Below are 20173 nucleotides of genomic sequence, written 5' to 3'. Positions count from 1 at the left end.
TACCTCTTGACTTCCAGACACAGTCAAACCCTCTGCCCTTCAGGTCTTAACTTCACGTTTTGCAAAAGGTGAGCACTGTTTAACTGGTCATACACTGGGTTCAAAAAGAAGGAGCATCCAGGTGGCACAGGGTGTGTTACTGCAATACTGAACATCCTTTCTGAGCTGCTCGCTTGCCCTGTGATAACATTTGTCTCAATAACCAGTGCAGTTGTTACTGGGTAAGTATATTTGGCAAGCTTGAAAATAGGGAAAGGAAGCTGGATGAGGATGCACATAGCCTTGTACTCTCAGAGGCATTAAACATTGGCTCAGAAATACCTGCCTGGGCACTGAGCCCTATAAACTGTGTCCCACAGCTTGCAAAGATGAATATGCACTAGCAACAGACCTCTCCCCCAGCATTCTTGGGAAAGGGATGGGGACCTGCACGTTGGAGGAGGGACACAGGTACTAATGCGGGAAAAGGTGCTGGTTTACACATAGAACTATTTGAAATGTCTTTCTTTGAAAGCTTCCCCCTTAGTCCAACCATGTTCCTTCCTGAGCCTGGAGAAAGCTCTGGAAAGTGTTGGAACAGGAAGATCTGCCTCCTTGCACAGGGCAGGCTTTCCTCCCCAGCAACTACAATCCCCTACCCCAGCTCTTCTGAACCTCCTACAAGGTATTAAAAAAGCAACAGCACACAGCAGGCTCTCTCCAGCTTGCTATATTTAACTGCAGACCTCTAAGCACTCTCCTCCTTTTCCACTCTGTAAGTGCCACACAGAAACATGGGGAACGAGAGCTGCTCCTTGTTGCTGTCACGAGCCTGAAGCCCAAGTTTGCTCACACTGCCTCCACGCTGGGGCTCCTGCACTGCTACGTGTGCAACAAAAACCATCAGAGCATACACAGGAGGAGGAAGTGAAAACTTCTGTTCCTCCATCCCAAGAACTGAAGGTACTAAATGTTAATACTTGGAAATCGGCAACCGCCAAGAACAAGTTCCCCACCCACCCATCCACCCTGAGCTTTGAAGTGTTTTCTTTCTAGCTTTACCTTGGCACGCTGGCCAAATAAGTCACAAGTTTCCGAAGGTCTTCCTGCCTTATTCTGTCGTGATTGCTGCGGGCTGGGAAGGTCAAGACAGGACCACCTCGTTTATCACGGCCACCTGCGGAAAATAAAGGATTGTTAGAAAATCAGGCAGGAAGCACATGTCAAAAAAACTATGTGCACCAAATTGATAAACACAAATTACGGCACATTCAAGAGCCCGTGCACTCTTTGTAGCTTTCACGCTTGCCTAATTGAGGAAGACATGCTCGCATTTGCTGGAGCTCCAAAGGGGGGAAATAAAAACAAAACAAACCAACACACAAAAAAATTTGCTACTAGCATTTCTTCTGACTCTCACCGAATCCCATCAAATCCAATATAACTGCAAATCCAAGTAGGCAATGCTAATGAAATCCTACTGTGAGGATAGTTTTAAACTGTTAACGCCAAGAAAGTAAAAGTATTTTTCACTGGTAGTCAGTGAGTTGTATTGTTCCTGTCCAGATATTTTACAATGTCCCATCAGTTAGAAGCGATGTATCCTGGTAATGTTTATGCAGTAAGATGTTCTAATCTATCTGGCAAATCATCAGAAATTGAAAATTTGGTTAGAAGTTCATGCCTCCTATGCTTTCTATTTATAGAATTGCTGTTGGCAATTTGAATGATTTTTGTTTTTTTCCCCTGTAGCTTTCCTGTCCTAAAATCCACTCTCTTTAAACTGCCAGTGTCTGGCACTTCATCTTTTACAGCAATTGTCACAATTGAACACAAGACACCTGCACTCTGTGGGGCCATGACTTCCGTAGGGGTTCTAAACACCCTAATTCAGAAGGCAGAGTTCTAAGAGGCTCTGCTGTAAGAGTAGGATCAGCAGGAGAGCACACGTGTACTTGGAGAAATGGTATCCTGAATCGCCACAGGACAAAGAATTGCTCTGGGCAGAATTTAGATCAGGACTCAAGGACACGCCTCATACAACAGGAGTTCCTGCAGGTGGACCAACCAGAAACCAAACTGATGAGATACACCCATGTACCCCAAGGCAGAGGTTTTCCAGCTGGCCCTGCTGACAGAAAAGAGAAGGCACTTGTAGATCCAGCTCCCATCTGACAACATACCCCCTTGTCCATTTTATTTTGAAACTGTCCATTCAGTTGTGGCCACAACAGGCACAAGCTCACCTTCTAGCACCAAGTGGCTCTCTACATGACCAGAGCTACAAAGAAGCAGCTAAAAATAGCAATGTAGTTAATATATATATTTTATATGTATGTATGTATATTTTTTTAAAAATTGCTGTCCTGTCTAAAGAGTTTTCTACAGCACTACAGACTGTACATGTTAGTTTGTTACATAAACTTCATCTATACAGACAGAGATGCCAGTTCTACCCTGTGTTACAGTTCATCAATCCCAGAGTTTTCAACAGATCCTATATACCTCAAGGGTTACATCATGCATCTCTTCATTGGAGCCAGGTCATTTCTGATTTGTCCAGTGGTATAAATGGAGAGGCAAACAAGAGATGCCAGGGATACTTATGGAGTACAAAACCTGTCCTGCCTAACCTTCATCCAAATCTCACTGCCTGATGTTTGTCTTCAGCTCCACACTGCAAAGGTGAGGAAGGTCCATGGGAATTCAGCACCACCTTGGCTGATTCATGCCTCTGCCACAGAGCATGAGAATGGGGGTGTAATGTAGCAAGGATTCAGTTCACAAGGAAATAAGCTCATTTTTATTTTCAGACCTATATACATATATATGTATAAAAATTTCCTCACTTTAAGCACATTTGTTGAGATTATTTCACAAACCGTAACAATGCCAAAACCATTATATCATGCATGATGTGTCCAACAGAAAAGAAGCCAGCCTATAGAACGGCAAACCAATCTAGTAACTAAAGCTGAAGGGAAATATTTTTTCAACACAGGAAGCTTTTCAAGGTTTTGAAAAATTTCCCGTCATATCAAGATGTAACCAAGGCTTTCAAAAGCTTCCAGATATTCACTGAAGCACAGACCTGAACTTGAATTGCATCCCAGAAGAACATGCTACCCACTACTCAGTCAGGCTCCCTTTCCTCCTCCATTCTCAGTTATTTAAATATTTCTACAAAGTGGAAAAGCACTAAGAGATGAGATCAGGAGACACCCATGCCCATACATATAATTAATTCCCCAAGATATGAAACACCCATGAAGGGCCATGAGCTTCCCACAGCCCAGCAGCCCTGATCACACTGATGCTGCTCATTCACCTCAGCTTGGTAAACCAAAAATTGTGTAGCTGGGCCAGGGACCTACTTCCCACCCACAGTTCCACCGAAGTGAGCTCTGCCAAAAAAAATATTACAAAATGAAATATCTAAATTCCGGTAGGTTGAAAAAGTTAAATCAGAAAATTCTTGACCCTTTTACTAACAGCAACACAAGATTTGCAGCTACAGAAAAGGGAACAGGGTCCAGAACATTCCTGTCCTGTCTTTGCTTCAGGATAAAAATTGTCCCTCAACAGCTCATCTAAACTGTCCTCAGGGAAGCAGGATAAATAAGGCTCTAGCACAGAGTCAGAAGTTACCAGGACAGGCCAGAGAAAATGGGTTAATTCTCACTGGAGGAGGAAGGTTACGCGATGACCCACTTGGAGGTTTCTGGATGATGGAAGGAAAAATGAGTGCCTGGACTGATTCCTTCTGGTCCTATGACACAGAAGAACAAGGAGACATGGGGCAAATATCAAGAAATGTGAAGATTAGAAACAAATGTTTCTCATTTATGATAAAAGTATTGCTCTATGCTTTGAGCAATAGGGTGAAATTATTATTACAAGTGCATCATACATATTAAAAACCTTCACTCATTTCCAAATTATTCATGAGCAATCCCTAATTTTTATGAATGCCTGCATAATTCACAATTTTATGAAGAGCCTGTACAAAGAAACATCAGGTTTCTTCCAGAACAAACCATGGTATGTTTAATTCGCCATGAGACTTGCAGAGTTCATACTCTCTTAAATACTATGTGACTTTTGCATTGCACTTTATAAAGCAAATCTCAGCTTTTCTAGGCAAACCAAATGGGATATTACCACCATCAAACCTTAGATGCCTAACATGCCTGTATTAGGACCCTCACCTCCTCTAACAGAGCCTCCAGGGTGGTAGCAATGGCCACTAAAAGAGAAAAAAGTCTTTTGGCATTGGCTGTACAGGGAGTTTATACCTTTCCTCTTCTTTATTGTTATGTCCTTTTTTACTGAGGGGACTAGTGAGGTACAGCGAGGGGAAGAAACTCAGCCTGGATCCCACAGCAATTTACTTGAAGAACCAGGAGTAGAAATGAGGTCTTCTGACTCTTAGTCCACTGTGTTAGAGCTTCATAGTGCTTAAGCTAAAAGTCAACAACTAAAAACATTACAGAAACTCTGTCTCTGCTTGTTAGTATTCTACCCACAGAGGCTAATCTTGCCCCAAGTTGGCCATGGTCTCAACACCATTTTTACATGAACAGTCTTTTCAGAGAAATACCCGGCACTTTGTTTTAAAAGAAAATAAAACATGAAAGAGTCTCAATTGCTCTAATCAATATGTCCCATCTCCTGCCTCCCACCAGGCTCCCAGACATGGGATGAAATAATCAAACATGTCATTAGGTTTGCTGATTACAGTTATTAAATGCTAAAACAAACAGCTGATAATTTCAAATTGTCTTTCAAGGTGGGTTTTCATGGGCTTTGCTCTGATTTAGAGGCGCAAACAGATGGTCTAGCTATTAGTGCTCTGGAAAAAGGAGTCAGGAAAACACATGTTCTTCAGGGCACAAAGTACTGAGAACAAGTATTTAGCCATCCATGTCTTTCATTCCTCCTACAAAATCCTTTGTTGATCGTCTTGCCTGTTGGTTCTTCCCATCTCCCTTTCTTCTAGCCTATACAGAAACCATTGTGAAATTCAACACTTGTTCCCAGAAGCAGAATTACAGATTTTTTTCCTCCACAAATCATACAGGGGATATTGCAGTGATGGCACAAGGCATCGTGATGCATACCACGTTAAAAGAAAACATTAAAGAAGCCTGCAAGCAAGAGGAAGGGGACTCTGGTCACAAGTCCCTGTCCTGGCAGCTGCCTGAACTGACAACCGTCACAGTGGTGGGCTCAAATGTTTCTGCCCACAGGTAAGTCAAGACGTTGGCCAGCCCAGATTGTTATTAATGTGAACTCTGCATGCAGGCCTTCCCAATTTCAAGTCCTGAGGCGCATCCATTCCTGACAATACACAAAAAGCTGAATTTCCAGCTTTGTGTAATCCTGTTTAGGACAGGAAATTATCAGTTTCCTTTAATGCAGACTTCTTGCATACGACAGATAATGATTTTATCGAGCTCTGTTTTCAAGCTGCATCTCTCCAGTTCTGTCAGCCATTCTATCATGATACTTACCTGCTTGCATTTATCTCTATTTAAGGGACTCAAGTCCTCTGCTTCCTTTTGCACTCTATAAGCACAAATTCACGAGGCCTAACCATACACAAAAACAAATGTCCACACACATAAAGGCTCCTGAGTACCTTGTCTAAGGTACTTCAACACATCAGCAATGGAGACAGTAGTACTTAGTGTCTCTGGCCTCCATCCAGATGTCTACTGCAGTTCAAATGAATACTCTGCTTCATCCGATCCTGCAGATCATAAGCTGATCAATCCTGATGTGGCAGACTCTGCTGAGACCATAAGTGAGTTTCCAGAGGAGCTGAAATACTCCTCAAAAAGGTATTTCAGTCCAAAAATATGGTGAAAAAATGAATGACAGTGATGAGAACTAGGAGACAGAATGAGCTCAGCTGATGTCGGACGCCTCAATAAAATGGCAAACAATGTGCTCTGGTTTTCTAAATCTAATTGACAGACTTCCTAGGAAAGCCAAGTATCAAGGAATTTGTATCCACAGTCTTAAAATAATATTCCTTTCCCTACCATAGCTGAGCTCTGTGAGAGCCTGCTTGCTACCAGACCTCCTGTGAACAGACCCCTATACTAAAACTCCTCCAGCTTCAAGAGGGGCTAATTTCTTGTAAGGGTCATATATAGAACTACCTGTGTGACAGCCCTGAAATTCAGCTGGTTACAAAGCAGGTGATTCTAGTCAAACAATGATGGAAATTTAAGCTCCCACAACAATCCCACCTGCAAATTAACACAGCTGCAGTGCAGCTACCAAAGCCTGATCCTCGAGCGCGTTGCTCTTCGCAGCACCCTATACCAGAGTCAACTGCCTGAATCAAATCCTAATGGCCAAAATTTGCAACATTACATTTAGGGTTATCAAATCCAAAACCAGGGCTGTATGTTCCCACCAGAAGATCCCTTGGCAGAGCAGATCAGAGGCTGTAGACAGCACGCTCCGCACAACCACTGTAGGATCCCATTTCCCACCAAGCAGATTTACTCTGCAGTCACTCAGAGCCACTGCATGAAGAGACCACATGTTGTGGCTTGTAACACACCTCTGCTGACTTATGCAAATATTTTGGGAGACTTCTTTAGTTTTAAATGTTTACTTGGACAAGTGAGACTCATTAAAACCAAGGAAGATCTGCTTTTTGTGAAAGGCAAAACTTCCAGAGAGAGTTCAGAGGAGCGCGTTTCTTCCTCTGGAAGAAGGTGTTTTGCTGTGAATTATTGAGGGAGCATCAGTACCCTCCTCTTCAACACTGACCCTTACTCACACCTATACAAAACTTGCTGCCTTTTGCCCAGCTGCAAATCAGGTTTTAATCTTGCCCTCTATTGCAGACATATGGGAATAGCTGTATATATTAAAAAAAAAAAAAAAAAGAGGAACTGAACAAAATAAACACCAAATCTTCTAAAACAAAACACCCCGCTGCACACCCTCTTGCCACTGGAGGAGGAAAGGGGACAAAAGAGCATGTGGTGATGCCAGTCATGCTGCTGGTGGTACTGACAGGCACCCTAAACTCAGGCCACTGGGCATAACATTAGAAGCTGTACAGAATAAGGAGAAATAACGAGAGGCCATATTCACCCTGATCACACAGTTTTTCCTCCTCATTTGAGATAAGCACAGAGAAACAGCAATGGCAATGTTTCTGATGTTCATCATCAAAATTAAATATATGATATATTGATTTAATATAACTGGCTGCTCAGGTTCGCCACATCCCCAGCAGGTTAGTCCTTGGTAGCTGCAGCCAAGTAGCGGATCCTGCAAATTAATGAAAGTTCAGGGGAGAGTTCAAGCTATTGGACTTACATAATTGCTATTAGGAAGACTTTTTCCCCTCTGGTTTTAAGAATAAATCCAGCCTAGAGCTGGAAAACACTGGCAGATGACATTTTTTCTGAAATGGCACATTCCAGCTAAGTATTTCCATTTCAAATAAAATGCCTTTATTTTCCCACAAAAAAAAAAAAAAGTATTAAAAAAACCAACCATTGCTAACACAGAGACAATGTCCAGTTCTGAATTTCAGTGCTTCTTGTCAGTTAAAATTGATTCCTTTGGAAAAAGCCATAAGCCTACAAACCAAAGCACTTTCATAGAAATAAGGAAGTTTTCAGAGGTGATGACTTATTAGTGAGACAGAAGAGCAAACCTTACTGCAAAATGACCAATATTGTTGGTTGTTATCATATTATTTCAGGTGCTACAGTCACCACCCTGGGTCCTTATATTGATTTATAAGCTCCTAGTCTTGATTTTGTATAAGGACCAGTCTCGACCGCCTGCGTAAATGAAGATGAGACTTTTGCTGAGATACGCATGGAGCTCAGTGTCCTTAAGGACAAGAAAACCCAGTGAGCTGGAACAGGATGGAATGTATACATATCTTCTTGCTTCACAGGCTCAGTTCCTTCCTCTTATTGTTATTTTGAAAGTCCCCGTCTTTAAATGAGAAGCTATACCTATGTAACAGGATACACGGACCTGTTGTCCAGGAGGTGGTCAGAGTCCAGTGCGTTTGGATGACACTCAATTGATGACTTGTGATCCCAAAAGTTCTTGCAAGTCTTTTTGGATAGAAATTTTGATTGGGTTGATTTTTTGCCCAGCTCTGTACGGCACTTGAACCCTCCTGCCTCTCCACAAGGCAGCACAGGTTGCATCACTACTCTCACACATGCTAATTAAGGGAGTACATAAAGATGAAATCTCCCTGCTCTAAGGAGATATTGGTGGATCTTGGCAAGCTGCTGGTGTCCAAGTGCCAGGACAGTAAGTGCTGGCATTAACTAGGTATTATCCACAGAAACTGTTTAATTTAGTCCATGGCTACAGTTAAAACATACGGAAAGAAACACAGCAACTGATTCTGCATACTACATTTACAACCTGTAAATGAAATCAGACATCCCAGGAAACATTTTGATTTCTGCTTTAACCTTAGAGTCCCAATGAGGAGATTGAAACAGTCCCCATAGGTAAAGACTCTCCTCTAGCCTCAAAAATGACCTAACACTTGAAAAACAAAAGCAAAAAAAAACCCCCAAAAACCCCCCAAACAACAAAACCCCAGCAGGCTCAGGCCTCATCAACAGACCTGGAAACTTTACAGTCTAAACTTCCTCATTTTCTTCTTCAAAGAAAAATCTGCATCACCACAGCAGCAAATTCTAGAGGAAAGCATGATGGCCCAAAACCACTAAGAAAATTCAATAGTCAAGCAATGCTATGTTTTTCTAATAGTATATTTCATCTTTTTGGCACTTCCTTTGATTTCAAACTACATCAGGGAATGGTATAAAAAGGAAGGCATTTTTCTGTAACAAAATATAGAAGAATTGTTGATGTTTCATTTGAAATTTCCATTCCAGAGGAAGAGGAGAATGGATACTTTTAATTCAAATCAAAACTTTTGGTGCAAATACAAAATGCTTGCGTCATTCAAAAATTAAATATTTTGGTTAGTTCTATTCCCAAACCAATAGAATTTCCATTGTCTACAAATCAGCATTTGAGACCCCCTGAAACCTGGATCTGAACTCTTCCTGTTCCCAGAGGGCCCTAGGGTCTAATTTCAACTCTTTCTCTGAAGAGTGAAGTGCATCCATCGCAGAAAAAGAAAAAACATACCCCTCCACATGTGGTCATGTGTACTTCTGGCCTGTAATGACCTGTGGCATCTGCAGACAAGTTTTTGGGAAGATGAGTGTCTTCCCCTCTGAACCTTCCTCTTCAATTGATCCTGCTTGCCTAAATTTAGTGAAAACTAATTGCAAAGTTGTTCTTTCATTTCATGTATTTACACTGAAATTCCTCCTCTGAAAGACCTTTCAGGAAATCTGTTTTTCCTTCAAGCTCTCAGCCAGGCTCAGATGTCACTGTGACCCAGCCCATGGGCTGCTTCTGAAACGTGTGGGATTGGGGACAGTGGGCTTTTGGAGGATGGAGATGGCCTAACTGTTACCGCATCCAGTTCTCCCTGCCCCACGCCTTCTGCTGCCCAAAGCCCACAGAAAACCACAGGAAAAGCCTCCCGCTTTGCTGAACACACGTTGGGAGCTCTGCTTCTCACAGCTGCAGCAGATCGTCAGCTTATTACACCCTTTTGCTGTTGATTCCTCCATGCTCAACCACCCTCTCAGAAACCTGGCCAGCCTCCTCCTTTGTACTCCTGCCTTGGCAGATGAGCAGACAGTACCTGGGAGACAGGCGGGAGCCCACGCGCTGCCACTCTTCTGAGCCCTCCAGGTAATGGGAAGTACTGGGAAGGATCCTGAGAAACATTTCTGGGTGGGACATAGGGAAAGGGCAAATGCTTTCAGCGAGATCCACGGCATTAGTCAATTAACAAGCTTTTCACAGCCTAAATGCATGAAAAGCTCCATGCAGGGAAAAGAACAATCTATCAGGCTTCCTTCCCTCCCCTGAGAGCTTCACACACATCCTCCTGTATTGCACTGATCAATAGGAAATCTCCTATAAATATAATCAAGCAGCTGAACAACATCCCAAGTTAAACCACTCTTCTAAAACAGCATCTGTGTTTCCTAGGAAAGACTATATGCCCAGCTTCCAAAATATTTCACCATGTCTCACTGAAAAAAAAAAAAACCAAAAAACCCCCCCCAAAAAATCACAAACCTAAAATAATCTACAACCTGTTTTATTTCCTCTCCTCTGTGCTCATCTCCTTCTCAGAATACAAAAAGCAGTCTCTGGCCTGTAGCTCGCTCCCTAATGGTTCCCAAAGCCATTCTGTTGCTGGAAGCAACACAGCGAACCACCTAGGCAAAGCCAAGATTTTATTACAGTTTCGGCAACAAGCCTCCCCCCCGCCCGCCAACACCCTGCTTCATCTGCTTCCACGAGGCCAGCGATGGAAGCAGGCAGCCAGTGATGGCCAGGGTGCGCGGCACCCCCGGCTGCTCAGGCCACCTCTCTGCTTGGAAGTGCTGGAATGGGATTTTCAGGTGCTGTTCAGACACACATACATATGAACTTTGCTCGGGTTCAGTCCAGCTCATACATGACATCACTGGAAGAAATCAATAACCAGTTCCAGGAAAAATTCCCAACATTATCCACGCCTCCACTCTCCCCCGGTGCAGGGATTCGGATGCAGAGCCCTGCGCCTGCGGCTCACTGCTGGCTGAGCCAGCTGAGGGGGAGTGCCAGGCACAGAGCCCCAGGCAGCATTCAGGCTGGATGAATCCATGCCCAGCTAGTTAAAACTGTATTTCAACTCTGAAATTAAGTGCACTTCTGAAAGTCTGAGTGCTCCTCTAGGATTCCATGGCTGTGCAGGCAGGTCCTATTGTGCCTGCTCTCGAGCAGGCAGCAGCTGGTGTCACTTCCCTGCCTGTTCTGCCTGCTGCTCTGCATGGTCCAGGCACGGAGCATCCACAACACTGAAACACGAAGCATGGTACAGCCCCTGCCTGGAGAAGCTTGTTCTCTGCAGCTTTCCTGTCAACTCAAGAAGTAAAGAACAAGCTGGTGAGCCACAGCCGATAAGAAAATAAACTATGTAACTGAGATGTTCAGCTGAGATTTTTGTGTGGGTCCTGATAAATTCTGGTGGTGTAAGGAGAACCCCCTTGACAACTTTACTGTATTGTTATTGTTAAAATTAACTGTAGTATAAAACTCCAAAGAAGACTCAATAAAACTCTCCTGTTCCTCGAGGAAGCCTGATTACAAACGCAATGTGCTCCCAGAGTCTGTCCAAACTACAGAACAATTTATTTTATTTTTTTTTTTTTACCTTGCAAAGCCCAGCTATTTGTTTTTTCTATTTTGGCAAACATTTTCTCTTCTGTGCTCAAAGCATACTCTAGGATGTTATTCCATTTTAATTAAAAAGAACTTAGCCATCAGATGAAGTGCTCAAATCCTTTTCTTAATCTGCCTTATTACAACATCCCAGGGGAAGACTGGGCCGTACTTAAACTCTGGGCTGGAGGGTGATGCTGGGGTTATTGTAGTAAGACACTAGCAGCTCAGAGCATTCTATCTGCAAAGGCTCCTGATAATTGTTGCCCGTAGCCGTTGTGTTTGGAGGCCATGGAGAGGAGGTGTAAATCCTAGGACCGCTATCCAGCTAGCTGTGTCAGGAATAGGCACATTTTGAGCAGATACAAGTCTGGAGGCTGGCAAGTCTATGAGGAGCGAGCTGTCCCCTGCCTGCAGCAGATCACGGTGCGAAGCTCCGGGGGATCATGTTGGCGCTGCTTAAGGTCCCCCCATAAGGCAAGCTTGGCCCAGGACAGCATCTAACGAGCTGATGATTTGGTGTGTGACCCTCTGGCTCAGAGCTGAACTCAGGCACTGTCAGTGGAAGGGACTATATAAACAATCCAGACAGGTTGTCATTATTAAATATTCCACGAATTACCAAATGATCCTGCAGTCATTTCCATGTGAAACAACAGCAGGAGCCAAGAACTAAATTCCAGTACAGTCCCCGCATAAATTCCTCTCTTTCGCTTCCCCAGAGCACCCGGTTCAACTTTGTGTCGTGAACAAATCTGCAGGTATGCTGTGTTTCTATGACTACGTTTCCCCTCTTTGGAGCAGTGAAAGCCAACAACCATGTAAAACATTTCAGGACCTTCAGAATGAGACATCAGTGTGAGGTAAAGTAGTCCTGCATGCAAGTACTGTTGGGATAGCCTTGGGTTTTCACATGGGGCTTTTGGTGCTTCACAAACTTCCCTCAAAGTCCTGGACTTCCAAGTCATTGGTCAGAAAGTTTAGCGTTTATGGAGCCCCAAATCATTTGTTGCCCAAGCCTCCACTGGACTCGTGATCTCTGGACCATTTAACTGTTGGTACGTGGGAAGACATGTCACACCAACCATTACTCAAGGTAAAAGCTTTTCCTGCCTGGCATCTCCATGGCTCAGCAGAGTGGCGAGACCCGTCCTCGTGGGCCCCACTCCAGCACCCCGGGGGGGGGTTACAGCCAGGGAGGAAGAGTTCGGGTACTTAATGGCCTTGCTGATACTCCCCTCCCCTCTGCAGTCAGCACTACTGCAGAGACAAAGGAAACAAAAAAGCAAAGACTGCAAACGAGGGAGCTGGCTATTTTTAATGCAGGTTTTCTCACTGCAACAGGGAAGATCACCAAAAGCAGCCTGAATGGTTTGCAATCATCAGAAACGCTGGCTCTGGAAATACCCTGATTTTATGCTGCCAATTTGAGTGACTTCATGCAAGATTATGATCTCTTCAGACCTCCTCTTCCCTCTCTCCCTGACAAGTTGTAATTCATGCCAGAAACAATATAATCCCAGCCATTCTCAAAGCCTTCTCCATATTTTCCTCATCCACCCCCAGGTCCTCAAGATTTGTCTCCTGAATAAAGGTTGTAAATCTTTGTACAGGATGGCAGGAGATCTTTGAGCTTCTGAGTTATTATGTAAATGCAGCTTCAAAGGTACTTTTAACTGCAAGTTGATTGGGATTGCAAATGAAATACCAATGATTTACAGGTCTCGGTGCTTCCTACAAACAGGAATTAATGGTGTTCACTGACCTTGAACCCAAAGCAGGATCCTTGAACCATCCTGGATGCTGAGACAGAACGGGTCTGGGATGGAGCTGAAAAGCTGCACTTTATCCCACCTGTACTGCCCATTTCCCCGTTTCTCACAATATGAAGAAAATCAATATGGGCCAGTTTCCAACACTTTGAGTATTACTGGATAGCCCTGTTCTGCACACAGCCCTTTTCTTAGCAGAAGAGCTAAGTACTACCAAGTCCAAACAAGAAAGTGGTCTCTCATGCCTCTGCAGCACCGTAAGGATCGGGATGCAGCAGACAGGTCTCATGCTGGGATGGAGGGATCTAGAAAAGATGTGCTCACCTGACACAAAGGCCACTTTCTCCTTCAGTATAGGAAGGACATCAGCAGCTTTTAATCCATCATTTCGAAAAGAACCTGCAAAACAGAGGAAAAATGGAATCCCACATTAGAAGAGAGCATGTCCTTGCTCCCAGCTTCACAGACACTCCATGTTTCTCAAAATCAGACTGGAGAAAGTCTATAAGTCACATAAAAGCACCAAGAAACCGACCCAAATAGCTGATACACAAACAGCATTAGCAACAATAGAGATATGTTTGTAAAAAGAAAACACAGAGAATCAGCTCAAAAGTTCTGAAAGGTTAACAAATTTCCCATCAAGTAGCCACTGCATTTTTCACAGATCATACATATTATCAAGCCTGGGAGATGCCCAGCTTGCACACCAAGCCAGAATCTTCCTCCCTTCACTGTTTTGAATACAGTCCAGGCAAAATTGCAGGGAATGTTACAGCCCATACACATCCTTTTGGGATCAGCCCTTGAGGCAGATTTGCACAGGGGCTGTCTTAAAAAATGCTTTTCCCCTTCCTCCCTTTCTGCTCTACACAGCACAGCTGGAGATGGAAAGGCTTAAGGTGGGGAATGCACTCAGAGGGAGGACACGCTTCTTATGAGCCAGACAAAGTTTTCCCTGGGTAAGGAGTCATTTGAAGCCACGGTGCATCCTCATGTAATTCATGCTGTTTGATTACATGCTAAATGTACTCGCACAGGCCATTTATCTTCCCTGAAGTGCCAAACTATTTCATGTCTCCTGAAAGCTCACCAAAGAAGTCCCAGATTTTTACTCTCCTGGAAGCCTCTGGAAAAGAATTGCTGACAGTTTCAGCCACCAGCAGCATCTTTCTGCTTTGCAAAAGACCAGCAGTAATGGGTCACCCCACAGCAAGCCAGACACTGCTATTCCATCAGTGCTACTACAAAACAAAAGGTGGGTTTGAAGGACATTTTTGCAATTGGTCTGAAAAATAACTTGCCCATCACTGGGTAGTGAATACCCATCATGAGAAGTGATCTTCAAAATAACCTTAAATCTATTCCAGCTCACCAAATATTACAACACATTTGAAACCCTGTGGGTTTACTTTCTGCTTTTCACATGCAGCAACCACCATTCTTCTGAACTGGTACCAGAGCAAGACAGTCTTCTCACTAAGCACCTTTCTTGAATGACTAGAAATAGGGCAGCTTTGCTCCAGCCATCCCACTTTCCTCAACGAACACCGCAGATGACACCTGACCATCTAGGTCTGAAAGTGGGAATGGGGACAACCCCACCCCCATATATTGTCACCTATTTCTTGCATCATGCAGCCTCAAAGGTACCGTGGTTTGATCCATGCAGACCTATCAGACAGACAGGATGAAGACCACAACAGCTATTTTCACTTGCAGCTGAACCTGCATATCTTCAAGTATTATTATTACATGGCTGCAGCATGTGCCATTCACAGACAGCTTGTGCAACAAGACTGTCTTGTATATGCAGATGCGTTCTTCAATGGTGCCCAATGGCTACAACTACTTCTCTGTGTCCCCACATGCTCTCCAGTGTCACCTCCGCAACACTCACCTCCAGAAGATGAGCAAGCTCACCAGCTAAGCCTATGCTTGTGAAAATCAACACACAAAGGAGTGAGGTAATTCAATGCAAGGCCAAGACCAATGTAACTGCAATTTGAACTTGCACTGATGCTGCTGATCTTTGCAGCTGGAGAAATTTGGCCCAGTACTCCAGTGTCTTAGAGCCATCATGATGTGTCTAGTACGCTGACTGTTCTCGTTTGTTTCACGGTTGGATGAGATGCTTCTATACAAAGCTGCTTAAATTCCAAGTGTTGGCCCTGAGCATTCCAAGAGCATGGTCCTGAGAGATCCCTAAAGAGTACTCTGTCTCAGTAAAGTGTTTTGGGACCAGGGAAACTAGTCTTGGTTGCTGAACTTTCTGTGTTCTAAGCAGGACGTTGTGTACTCTATGTTAAATATCCAAGACTTTGCTCTTTAACTTCTCCTCTTAACTAGAATAACTTCTCTGCTCCCAGGCTGTGGCCAGCTCTCACATCAAAGGTAGGAACCATTCAGTCACAGGCAACACTTGGAATTTAAGCAGCTTTGTATAGAAGCATCTCATCCAACCGTGAAACAAACGAGAACAGTCAGCGTACTAGACACATCATGATGGCTCTAAGACACTGGAGTACTGGGCCAAATTTCTCCAGCTGCAAAGATCAGCAGCATCAGTGCAAGCTGAGTTTTGGACAGTATTTGCTAAATTTGCCAGGGAAACAGCAAAGTGAATTCTTAGGCGCTTAACCGTGCAGTAGACATTATACAATTGAAATCTTAGTGAATATTACCAAAAGAATGTCAGTGGGTGTGTAGTCATACATGTAAAACACACAATAAGGACATCTTAGCAAGAGCCCACTATACTTGTGGGCTGAAGGACAATTTCAGACACTCTTCCACAAGGAAGGATTGCATCTCCTCCATACAGAGGTAATATGCATGGAGACCAGGAGAAAAATGTATGACTCTTAAAGATAGTCATCTTCTGAGCTACAGCAGGCTGCAGGCAAGCGGCTCACTGCTAACAGCCCAAATGTCCTGACTGTGCGTAAGAGTGGCAAGAAAAGACACAAAAGCTGCTGGAAGGTATCTTTGCCTTTCTCAGTATCTCCTAGGACAGGTCAGTCACACTCCAAAACGGTGAATGAATTAGAAAACTGTGAGTCCATTCTACAGCCAAGTAATCGACAAAAACTCCCAAGAGCTGCAAAACTTCCCTGGGGATGAGAAAGGAAACTCTTAAAGGCAGATCAGTGGCTAAAGCAAGTGCTTGCTCTGGATGATGTACGTGCTCACCAAAGTGGCAGTTCATGACCCACAGATGAGGCCATGTCCACCGCTTTCAGGGGTCACTCCAGCTCCTGACAATATTTTTGCATTACCAGCTACATGTCAGAGCCTGCTGTCAGGTTTTCCAGCAAGAGCTGGGGAAAGGGATGCATAAATGGGAAAACCAATGGCTGTAATAAGGGCTCCAAAAGCAACAGCAAATCTATCTCCAGGAAGACCCAATGCAGAAATTATACACTCCCCATTCCCTAAGTTATTATAAGGATATCCCTAATAATGCTCATTTTCATCCTGTTCCCCAGCTGTTTCTAATACACTTATTTTGTTTGTTTGCGTGCTGGATCCAAAGCCATGTCTGCATAGCACCATCTATTTTTTGCCACAGAGCCCCAGCTATACAAGCATCTAGACAGTTTGTTACTAGACAATGACAAAGGCTGTACTTATCCTGCCCTACAACTCTCTCCTACCCCTGTAACAACCAAGCCCTTCTGCAGCAGCAGGACAAAGGCCGACAAACAGATGAAGGAAGGGCACTGAGCCATTCTGCCCACTGCCCATGCACCGGTCTGCCAGTTCACCATCATCATAAGCATGTGACTAGACAACAATGCTGCTCTTTCCCTTCTACCTGCAAGTTTCACCATGGCCTGCAAGGAAGCTTGAGGATTGCAATTGCCTCTTTACCAAAAGAGAGGCACAGAGAGTACGGTGCCACGTCGCAGCCACCCTGAAGCCCCTCACACCTTTATCATGTTCTGGCTTAGTGTGCTATTCACACAGCAGGGACTCAAACTTTTATTACTCCAGTGATACGAGACGAAAACACACCATGTCTGCAGAAGCAGCTGACAGAATAATGTATTCTTGTAATCTTGGCAGCACTGAAAAATTAAAACAGTGGATCCTCAGTATGGTTGAGTCACGTTTCACCGCAAAGCAGCACTGCACATGCACAGCTCATCTCCTAGCAAGAATTCTCTGCACTGCAGAAGCAGCTCACAGTTTTAGGCAAGATGCTGTAATGAGAAGCCAGCTGGGTGAGATGGGAAGCTTAAAGCATGCTTCCATGTTAAATGCAGCAAACCTGAAATTGAGAAAAAAAACCCTCCTTTTTCCCCGGACAAATGCCCCGGTTGACCTGGGGAATTTGCTGCCACAGGATGCAGAGGTCAGCAGCTCAAGGGGCTTCCCGAACAGGTTACAGATCTGCAAACAACAAACATCTCCAGGGAACTGTAAAGATTAATAAAATAAGCAATAGCTTTGGAAAGAATATAAGCCTACAGGCTTTGAAGTGAAAGCCAAACTCTAACTCTTGGAGTGAAACACAAATTATCCCTGGAGAAAGCCCTGTGGGCTTTAGGATTTTTTTTTTCTTTAAAGCAGAGTTCAGGGCCTCTGTTGGGGACACTGTCTTGGGGTGGATGGACCAATGGTGTGCTCCAGAGTGGCTTTTCCTAGAAAAGCTTCAGTTCTAATCTGAAAAATACAGTTCTTGGCTTCAAATAAAGATCAGTTGCTGGAAATATAGAAATACTTTCTATACTTAAAAAAGTATGCGTAGGCAAGAAGAAGGCCTCCTGTCACAGCACTGCATGGGGCTTAATCACTTGGCTCCTGATGCCTTCAGCAGGAGTTGTTCATCCCAAGTCCCATGCAACGTTTCAGGAAAGGCAGCCCACATTCTCATAGTTCTCAGAACAGATTCGACTATTTAAAAACTTTGGCACAAAGTTTCTTTAACCAAACAAAACTGAACTCCTTGGGCTAAACCCATCCCTCGAGGAACTCCACTGGAGTCCAGGAGGCAACAGCAAGATTAATCTGGTCCATATTGTTTCTTTCTTCTTCCCTCAGTAAAGGCCTCTCCTGTATTCTCCCCCACCCCCCGCCAGTTTTTGGAGCAGTTATCCCCAAGGTTTACCGTAGCCTATCTGCCTTCCCACCTCTTCACCACCCCCACCAAACCCTCAGTGGATTTTATTTTTGTTTGCAGTATGGTAGCATCTTGGCTTTGTACAACTTATAAACAGAAGGGACGTCAGATGTGAGCAGAGAAAGGCAGAACAAAGGAGACTTTATTATTCCCATTGTAGCCTTTGCAAACTGAGACACAGAGAGATTGACTTGTCCAGTGTCAGACAGAAAGTTTGTGCAGAGCTCAATCCTCATTTTCCCAGCGCTTCCCCAATGCTTTTCTCATACAACCATCCCTTTGTTTTCTGGAAGAATATAATCCTCCTTCTTCTTCTCTTTACACTTCTTGCTTCCTCCTCCTGCCCTTCTCTCTCTATTATTCTTTCTTTCTGCATTTCTGCCTCAAATATTTACTTTTTGTGTGTGCTAAACCCTATTTAACCCCTTCCTCCCTTTCCTGTACACTATTATCTCGCCCCGCAGAGCTGTGAGCTTTCCTAGTTTAATTTCTCTGCTTTTCTACAAGCCATGGAGAGCGGCTTAGGCAAGGGCTGCTGGGGCCTTTGCTGCTGGGATTTTGCTGGCCGAGGCTCATTGGTTTAGAGGCAGAGAGGCCACAGCATGGCACAAGTATTTAGTTGAATAGAAGCAACATGTGCTCCGGACTAGTATTTTAGCACCATCTGGCAGAGATAAATGGGGCTGGACACTCTGCATCTGCCTATCGCTCCTTTGATCCTTGATGCAAAGAAAGGGCATTTTAGTGACCTGAGCCCCCCCAGGAGCCTGTGCAGCTCTCCCACCACACCTCCCTGCTGCTGACAGCAGAAAAGCAGGTTTTGACTTCACAGAGGAAGGAAGGAAGGAAGAACTGAATTGAATCTAAATACAGCACCAGCCAGAAAAAATAAAAAATTAATCTGTAAGTATCATTACCAACTACTATTGCTGATGATTAACCCAGAGCTACATACTTCACTAACAAAGGTTATTAGTCTCCTTAACAACCAATAAATTATACCTGGCCTCACAAGAAGCATTTATAGTCCTAGGACTGCACGTCACAGTGGGGCAGGGACAGGATGAAAGGCAGGTTGGACTAGCACCACAGCCCTGGGGCAAGCGTGGTGGCTGTCTCCCTCAATCCTCGTTTCTCTTTCTCAAGCAAAAACTTCTCACTCAGTGCTCCTGATATGTCCACCCTTCCTAAACGAACTAGTGTAGCAAACAGTCATCTGCATTCAACATACCTTGAGCACTAAGCATGGCCACAGCATGCAACATTCATCTGGGGAGACCACAGACATTGCCGATATTTTCTGTGGAAGCACGGCTGGCATTGGCTGTGCTTCTCACCCCATGCAGAGCTGGGGCTAGAGCTTGCTTTCAGCTCTGCAATAGAAATGTAAATAATCCCTGAGACCCTCGTAGCCTTGTGATGATGGCCTTACTGCTATATAATTGAAGACCTACATAGCATTTAAGCTTGTGGTAGAAGTCTACTTATTTCTGCACATGTTAAGTGTATATGAACACAGGACTATAGATATACAGGTATGCAAAGTGTGTTACAGGTACCTCATAGAGGACCTGACCATAAATCTGCTGTGAATCTAATATCTGGTATTCCTGTTAGTCTTGTACACAGTAAATGTTTTTACGCCACCAGATCTAGTGTGCAGACTGACACACAGAATCACACTATAGGCTGCAAAGTTGCAAGAACCATGGACACCAAATAGATGCTCTGCACAGAAGACTAACTCCACTGCACAATGCCAAGGACTTTATCCCATGTACCACATGCCAAGCACTTTATCCCAGCTGAGAAAAGAGTTATACTCATTACATTGCTGCATTTATTCTATTTATTCGAAAATGAAAAGATGAATGTTGTTTTTTTTTATATATATATATATAGGCTCAGTCCAAGACTAATATTTTCTCTGTGTTTCCTTATTCTGTCCTTCCTTTTATTAATTATATACCACTACTTATCGCTGGAA

General features: G+C 43.9%; 1 protein-coding gene across 8 annotated transcripts in view; it reads right to left on the bottom strand.

Moving 5' to 3' along the window:
* Window positions 1–20173, bottom strand: part of KALRN (kalirin RhoGEF kinase) — a 528299-nt gene that overhangs the window by 347448 nt on the left and 160678 nt on the right. For all 8 annotated transcript variants that reach the window (XR_008823368.1, XR_008823367.1, XM_056348127.1 and 5 more), the window contains exons 2-3: window positions 13386–13460; window positions 1042–1156 (exon numbers count right to left, since the gene is read on the bottom strand). Coding sequence is in view for 6 of the 8 variants with exons in the window: in XM_056348127.1 (XP_056204102.1) it covers window positions 1042–1156; window positions 13386–13460 (190 nt within the window). In the remaining 2 variants the exon portion in view is untranslated. The remainder of the gene's footprint in view (window positions 1–1041; window positions 1157–13385; window positions 13461–20173) is intronic.

This window comes from Falco biarmicus, chromosome 8 (genome assembly GCF_023638135.1).
Source record: "Falco biarmicus isolate bFalBia1 chromosome 8, bFalBia1.pri, whole genome shotgun sequence".
NCBI lineage: Eukaryota > Metazoa > Chordata > Aves > Falconiformes > Falconidae > Falco > Falco biarmicus.
The sequence above is the reverse complement of the archived record's forward strand: the minus strand, read 5'-3'. Positions and strand labels throughout refer to the sequence as shown.